The sequence below is a fragment of the Oryx dammah genome, unplaced genomic scaffold (assembly GCF_014754425.2).
Source record: "Oryx dammah isolate SB20612 unplaced genomic scaffold, SCBI_Odam_1.1 HiC_scaffold_5, whole genome shotgun sequence".
Classification (NCBI taxonomy): domain Eukaryota; kingdom Metazoa; phylum Chordata; class Mammalia; order Artiodactyla; family Bovidae; genus Oryx; species Oryx dammah.
Genome location: NW_024070189.1, coordinates 68,851,659 through 68,860,366, shown reverse-complemented (window position 1 = coordinate 68,860,366; position 8,708 = coordinate 68,851,659). Strand labels below are relative to the sequence as shown.

The following is an 8,708-nucleotide window of genomic DNA, read 5'->3' as shown; positions in this document are numbered from 1 at the left end:
AATTTCTGAGAAATAGAGATAGTCCCTGCCCTATCTGACTCTGAAATCCTGAAGTTTTCTTGAAAGCAAAATGAACCCAGAGTGTTAGATTTACTCTCTCATGTTTCAGCCTGATTTTTCCACACTCCACACACACACACACACACACACACTCACACTCACATCTCTTCCTTTTCCCCTCCCCTGCCTTCTCTACCATGCCTATGCCCATCCTCTGGCAACTTGTCATTGGTGAAAGCATGAATCCGTGGTCAGAGGTAACATCCTGCCCCATTTTGTGGTGAGTGTTACTTTGGTCAAGACACCCCAAGTGGAATTAAACTCAGGATCTGAGAAACAGAGTCACAGTGAGAGGATGGGAAATAATTTCATGAGAGAAATCAGGTGAGTCCTGACTCTGGCCATAGCCCTTCTTGGGAGAAGAGACAGGGAGAGGGAGGTGGGGTGTGTGCATTTGGAATGGTGGATCAGTTGTGCTTTAAGAAGGTTGAACTTAAAGACAGCATCTCCTAAGAATGTACAGGAACCTCCCAATCCACTTTCTCTTGGCTTACTGTGGAATTGTGGTAGGTTGCCAGATTTAGAAAATAAAAATACAAGATGCCAGTCAGATCTGAATTTCACATAAACATATGCGATTTTTTTTTTTCAGTATAAGTATCCCTCATGCAATATCTGGAGCACTATTGCACAGGTCATGTGCTGTGCATGGGTCATTCCTAAACTGAAAAAAATGTTGTTATCTGAAATTCAAATTTAACTGTGCATCCTGTCTTTTATCCAGCAACCTGGGTCTGTGATCACTTGAATCTTCCTACAACTCTTTCTTCATCTGGGTAGAGGGCTTATCTTGCCATTCATTGACTTCATGGGATCAGTGTGAAAATAAACACTCAGGTTCTTACAAATTGTGGAAGTGAAATAATTCACCCAAGTGTTTTTAATTTAAGTAGTGCCTTTTGTGGGTAATTTTTATCCCTATCCTCATCAAACACTTCCCTCTTTCTCATAGGTAAATAATTTTTTCTTTGCCTAAGATATATAGACACATTTCTTTTTGTTGTTGTTGGAATGACTTTTTTTTTCTTTTTTTAAATTTATTTTTAATTTTTACTTTACAATTCTGTATTGGTTTTGGCATAGATTGACTTATTTTATTCTTTATTAGAATATAATTGCTTTACAAGACACATCCTTTTTATCCATTCATCTGTGGTCTTAGATTGTTTCCAGGCAAGATATATCAAGTGTTGGCAAGGGTGTAGAGAAAAAGAAAGACTTGTATACTGTTGGTGGTTCAGTAACTGTGGAAAGCAATTTAAATAATTAAAAAAATGCAATTATCATATGATCTAGCATTTTTGCTTCTGGGTACATATGCAAAAGAAATAAAAACAGGATCCTCCTATGTTTATTGTAGCATTATTCACAATAGCCAAGACATAAAAATAACCTAAGTATTGAGCAACGGATCAATGGATAAAGATTGTCTTTTTTTTTTCTCTTGTTTTTCTTGATAATAGGCATACTAATGAGGTGATATCTCATTGTGGTTTTGATTGATTTGTATTTCCCTGATAGTTAACGATTGTTGTTGTTCAGTCTCTAAGTTGTGTTTGACTCTTTGTGGCCCCATGCACTGCAGCATGCCAGGCTTCCCTGTCCTGCACTGTCTCCTGGAGTTTGCTCAGACTCACATCCATTGAGTCGATGTTGCCCCCTTTTCCTCTTGCCTTCAATTTTTCCCAGAATCAGGGTCTTTTCCAAAGAGTTATTGTTGGCCACTTGGATGTGATCTGTAATACAGGTAGATTGATCTAGCCTTGCAACACTCAACATATTGCTCCTGTGTTCCAATGAGTATATCCGTTTCCCACTAGCAAACATCTAAACTGTGGAACATTTGTTTTAGAATTTAAAGTCCTATATATTGTTTTAATCACTCCCTCCCTGTTCTCTTCTCCCTTTGGGCATTGCCTCACTGGTCATTGCCTCTTGCTTAGCAACCAGCATCTAATTAAGTAATTTCTACTTACTAACGGAGTCTTTCCAAGGCAATTTTTACTTTGAATATATATTTACAGCCCCTATAACTGTCCAGAATGTAGAGCAAAACAGAAATCTAAAGAATGTGTACTTAGTTAAATATACCTTTTTTTCCCCTTTGTGTCATAAATATGCTGTATGGATTTTGTCAATCTGGTCTCTTGGCCAATTTGAGTTCAAGTGTGCCTTGGCTGTCAGAATTCTTGCTCCAAGTCTCATTTTCAACCATTTCTTATTTGTCAAAATATAATATTCATTCTACAGTGCTGTGGCCAGATATTACATCTTCCTGATCTTTGCCAGAAATTATTCTTTCACTATTCAATGACTTGTAAATGGTTCATACACACTGATGACACTAAACACATCATGTTCTGTCATGGTTATATGGGTGTAAGACTTTTAGATAATGTATTCCCTGACCATGAGGATAGGACTCTTAAACTCTGACAATCCCTGAAATTCTTGCTAATGCTCTGCAGAAAGAAGGCTCTCAATAAATGTTTTCTGGCTAGTGTTAAGAAGCACGTGCGCTCACTGGAGAAAAGCAGAGGGTAAAATCATCCTCTTCAGATTACTGAGACTTAAAGAAGCTTTCCATTTTTAGCTGTCTTATTTTCTGTATTGATTTTTTAAATATCCAACTTTATCTGTTACCATGTTCTGATAAGGTTGGTGGTCTCTTTCAAAACAGCCATGAATTTTGCTTATGTTACAAACATGAAAGCATTATGAGGATGCTGATTCAGTTCAACCATGTTGTAAACGAAGCCAGTTAGACTCAGAGAGATGAAAGTGTCTTGGTTTCCTTACACTTGTCATTGCAAACCCCCCTTCTTGTTCTATTCTTCATGGGATCGCCAAGAGTCAAACACAACTGAGCAACTAACACACACACACACACACACACACACACACACACACACATTCTACTCTTTAGCCATTGCTCTCCACTTAGGATCCTAGTCCCACCTTCTGGAGAAGCCTATCAGCTAGATTTCAGATTTATTTTAAAGTCCAGGAAGATGTGAAGAGGAAGTACACATGTTGTTTTAGGATTTCTCAGGGTTGTCATCTGTGAATGATGCCTCCACAGTAAGAGAATATTCTAGGTCCTCCTGCATGCCCACAAACTTCAAGGCAACCAGATTCTGTAGTACTCACAGGACTGAGTGAAGTATTCAACTTGCAATGATAGTAGAGACTAATAATTATCTCAGGCTTGCCATTCAGAAGTTCATAAGATTATCTCATTATTTTTCCATACTAAGTGGTTATTTTTATCCTTATGTACGGTTTCATTGGAAAAATGCAATATTAAATATAAAAGTGATGGATTTTTGAATACATTTATTAACTGGTGATGGGAGGTTATTTTATTTTCAGTAAGTAAAATATGGGTAATTTTTGTCTAGAGTACTCTTTGCCTTGGTGAACTTCAGAAGGCAGGTTAGCAGCACTGCTTGCAGTTCATACAACTGGATAAAGGAGAAATGAATAGTTTCTAATAAATAATTCACCTGAGAAATCATGAAGCTAGATTAAGCTTATATTCGATAGTTGTCCTATTTTTCTTGTGATCCTGGATAAGCTCCTTGGTTTCTATAATTGCAAAACTGTATGTCCACTGTGAGGGTAATAATATTGCCAGATCCTAGATTTAGTTGTGATGATAAAATGAAACAAAGCATATGTGTTAGTGGGCTCCCCTGATAGCTCAGCCTGCAATGCAGGAAACTCTAGTTTCGATTCCTGGGTGGGGAAGATCCCCTGGGAAAGGGTTAGGCTACCCACTCCAGTATTCTTAGACTTCTTTTGCGGATCAGCTGGTAAAGAATCCACCTGCAATGCAGGAGACCTGGGTTCAATCCCTGGGCTGGGAAGATCCCATGGAGAAGTGAAAGGCTACCCATTCCATTATTCTTTCCTGGTGAATTCCATGGACTGTGCAGTTCATGGGGTCTCAAAGAGTCGGACATCACTGAGCAACTTTCACTTTCACTTTTCAAATATGTTAGCAGGAACATCAGTTCAGTTTAGTCTCTCAGTTGTGTTCAACTCTTTTTAGCAGGAACATAGTAGCTGATTAATGAATGATACCTATTATTTAATTCCAGTAGTACTGAAGTCAACTTTATTTTCAGATTCTTGAGTTACAGTGTATTTTGCTTCAGTGAGTTACTTATAGAAATTATTTAGTTCACAATGAACCCCATTCAATGAACTGCAGATATGATTGAGAACAAGATGGAAAAAGATTCTACCTCATGGAACTTGTTCTAGCAGGAGAGATGGATTACAAGTGTATAAATAGTGCACTTCAGGGAGTTCTAAGCACTATGAATGAAATATAGCAAAGGGAGGGGTATGATGTCATGGAGAGCTAATATTAGAGTGACATGGGTAATTGGGAATAAGCAGATTAGGCAAAAATCGGTGGGATTAGCTTCCAGACAGACAGACCATGTGTAAAGGCTTTGAGGAGAGTCAGAGTATGGTGTGTAATGGCATGAGGTGGGCAGAGGACATGAGGTTAATAGGGTCACCTCTTGGCCACTCCATATTTTACAACTGCTTGTCCTGGGCTTTTTTCTCTAAGTGTCATTGAGATATAGTTGTTATGCAAAATTCATATATTTAAAGTATGTATTTTTAAATTGATACATATTTACACTTCTGTGATATCATCACCACAATTAAGGTACTAGTACCTTAATTAGTGGAGATAATTAAGAGTGAAATAGAGGAGAGTGAAAAAGCTGGCTTAAAACTCAACATTCAAAAAACTAAGATCATGGCATCCAGTCCCATCACTTCATGGCAAACTGATGGGGACACAATGGAAACAGTGAGAGACTAGTTTTTAGGGGCTCCAAAATCACTGCAGATGGTGACTGCAGCCATGAATTTAAAAGACGCTTGCCCCTTGGAGGAAAAATTATGAACAACGTAGACAGCATATTAAGAAGAAGAGACATTACCTTGCCAACAAAGGTTCTCCTAGTCAAAGCTAAGGTTTTTCCAGTAGTCACGTATGGATATGAGAGTTGGACCATAAAGAAGGCTGAGCATCAAAGAATCGATGCTTTTGAATTGTGGTGTTGGAGAAGACTCTTGACAGTCCCTTGGACTGCAAGGAGATCTACAGGTCAGTCCTAAAGGAAATCAGTCCTGAATATTGATTGACTGGAAGGACTCATGCTGAAGCTGAAACTCCAAAACTTTGCCCAACTGATGCAAAGAACTGACTTATTTGAAAAGACCCTGCTGTTGAAAAACATTGAAGGCAGGAGGAGAAGGGGACAACAGAGGATGAGATGGTTGGATGGCATCACTGACTCAATGGACATGAGTTTGAGCAAGCTCCAGGAATTAATGATACACAGGGAGGCCTGGAATTCTGCAGTCCATGGATTGCAAAAAGTCGGACACAACTGAGCGACTGAACTGACTGAACCATCACCTCCAGTTTCCTTGTTTTGTGTGTGTGTGTGTGTTTTGTGTCTGAGTTAAGAGCACTTAACATGAGGTCTTAATATATTTTAAAATGCACAATGCTGCTGCTGCTGCTGTGTCACTTCGGTCATGTCCGACTGTGTGCGACCCCATAGATGGCAGCCCACCAGGCTCCCCCGTCCCTGGGATTCTCCAAGGCAAGAATACTGGAGTGGGTTGCCATTGCCTTCTCCAATGCATGAAAGTGAAAAGTGAAAGTGAAGTTGCTCAGTCGTGTCCGACTCTTAGCGACCCCATGGACTACAGCCAGCCAGGCTCCTCCATCCATGGGATTTTCCAGGCAAGAGTACTGGAGTGGGGTGCAATTGCCTTCTCCGCAGAATAACTTATTATTAACTACAGGAACTATATTGTGCTGCATATTCTGGAATTAATTTATATGGTATAACAGAAACATGATATTATTGAGCAGCAATTCCCCCTTTCCCTTTCTCTCCAGCCCTTTGCAACAATCACTCTACTTTCTGCTTCTATGAGTTCAACTATTTTCTTTTTTTTTAAAATTAAAACTTACTTAGTTTTCATTGAAGAATAATTGCTTTACAATATTGGTTTGATTTCCAACATACATGAAGTAGCCATAGGTGTACATATGCCCCCTCCTTCTTGAACCACTCTCCCACCTCCCACCCTTTCCCATACCTCTAGGTTGTTACAGTGCCCCAGTTAGAGCCTTGAGTCATAAAGCAAATTTCCACTTGCTATCTGTTTTACATATGGTAGTGTATATGCTTCCATGCTACAATTATTTTCAGTTTCACATATGATTGAAGTCATGCAGTATTTGTTCTTCTGTGACTGTATTATTTTACTTAAGCATAATATACTCAAGATTCATCTATGTTGTTGTAAAAGGTAGAATACTTTCTTTTCATGGCCAAATGATTTTAGATAGTATGTATACGCTACATGCCACATTTTCTTTATTCATCTGTGAATGGGCTTTTGTGTTGTTTCCATATCTTATCTATTGTGAATAATACTGCAGTAAACATGGGAAGGCAGATATCTCTTTGAGACCCTGATTTTGATTTCTTTGGACATATACTCAGAAACAAAATTACATAAATAATTATTTAGTTTTTAATTTTTCTGAGAAGTCATCATACTGTTTTCCATAGTGCCTGCATAATTTGTCTACCTACCAACAATGCACAAAGTTTCCAATTTCTCCAGACCATTGCCAATATCTGCAGATATATATATATTGGCTTCCCTGGTAGCTCAGCTGGTAGCAAATCCACCAGCAATGCAGGAGACCCCAGTTCAATTCCTGGGTTGGGATAATCTGCTGGAGAAGGGATAGGCTACTCACTCTGATATTCTTGGGCTTCCCTGGTGGCTCAGAGGGTAAAGAATTTGCCTACATTGCGGGAGACCTGGTTTGATCCCTGGATTGGAAAGATCCCCTGGAGGAGGGCATGGCAGCCTACTCCAGTATTCTTGCCTGGAGAATCCCCACAGACTCAGAAGCCTGGAACGTTACAGTCCGTGGGGTTACAAAGAGTCAGACATGACTCAGCTATAAAACAACATACACACACGCAATATATTTTTGATAACAGCTATGCCATTTCAATAGGTGTGAGATGATATAACTCAATGTGATTTTGATCTGCACTTCACTGATAACTAGTGATGTTGAACATTTCCAGGCAGCTGTTGGCCATTGGTATGTCTTCTGTGGTGATGAAGGTGAAGTGAAACAGTTGTGCTCAAAGAGTTGAATTCATGTATGCCATGATGAAAAGTGCTTCCCTCTTTTAAGGTCAGTCAGAATTTATGGGAAGCCTATATGAAATAGCCCTCTTGGCCTTAAGAAAATAATAACATAGAGGAGGGACTACAGTGGGTGCTGATTAAAAAGTTGATAAGCCCCTTGAACAAATACTGTACCTAATAGCTGTTTGTACTTAAAAAAAATTAGAAATTATATAGCTGATAGATTATAAAAGCTTTTCAAGTTCACTTCTGCTATAAAATGATGAATTAACACATGTACAATGATGATTTAACACATGTATATGTTGTGAAATGATTACCAGGATATGTCAGTAATTGATATCATGATATCAAGTCACGTGTCATTTCCACTATACCACAACAACCTCTTTTTTTTTCAGACAGGGCAGATGTTAACGTATTCTTCATAGAAGCCCAAATAGTGTGCTATAGAAACAAGAGGAAGGGATGAATGGAATTCTGATTTGGACTGGCAGGGACATAGGGCATGTTTGAAGAATTGCAGCTTGGATTGTTTTGCCAATGTTAGGCAGGCTGGACAAAGTGAAAAAGATTGCAAACTAAAGGGACAATGTGTGAAAACGTATAAGAGTTTGAAGTACATGGTATTTCAGGAAGTACAACTGTTAAAAGTTAGAGCATATTGTTCGAGGATAACCCCCATAGGAGAAGAATTTGAAAATGAGATTTGGCATTTGATGATAAAAAGTCTTCAAAGGCATCCAGGAAGTGATAATGCAATGAACATTTATGAGTGGAGAAAGATGTAATGTGGCTTATATGTTAAGAGAATTGTCTGTCCTCAGTATGTAAGGTGAAATGGAGAAAAATTGACAAAGTTAAGAAGTTCTAAAAAAATAGATGAATTAAAAGGAAATGAAGAGCTGAAATTCAGCAGGAACAACCAAAATGGAAAAAAAGAGGTTTGGTGAAAGTAAATGCACTTCACTTTGGTGTTTGTCAGTCATTTAGATCACAAATGTGGCATGAGAGAAGGAAAAAGTTATTCCCCTGAATGACATATAAGTCTCTTCGTGGCCTCTCCTGGGGACCTCTCCATTATTAGAGACTCTTGGGATATGCTGCACATTTTTGGAGATGAAGGAGACACAGAAACAGGGAAAGAAGTGACGAATCTTAGGTGAGGTGGTACTTCCCAACTTCCTCCTGTAAATGTCAAATAAATCCCCATCAAATCTGCCAGACAGAGGAAACAGAAATGATAAGAATCAGACTCAGCTCTCTCCCTTTCCTTTGTCTGTGATAACACTTTTTTATTCTCCAGACTCAGCCATTACCCCATGGCTCTGTGTGGTCATTCATGGAATGAAAGAGCCATGAGACTTGTACCAAAGATTTTCCAGATTTCGCTCTCAGACACTCTAATCCAATGGTGTTGAGGG

General features: G+C 38.8%; 1 protein-coding gene across 1 annotated transcript in view; it reads left to right on the top strand.

Annotated features, from left to right (window-relative positions):
• Nucleotides 1-291: 291 nt before the first annotated feature.
• GCSAML (germinal center associated signaling and motility like) overlaps nucleotides 292-8,708 on the top strand; it is a 48,173-nt gene continuing 39,756 nt past the window's right edge. Inside the window, exon 1 of the mRNA XM_040240357.1 lies at nucleotides 292-384. Coding sequence (XP_040096291.1) covers nucleotides 356-384 — 29 coding nt within the window. The 5' untranslated portion in view covers nucleotides 292-355. The remainder of the gene's footprint in view (nucleotides 385-8,708) is intronic.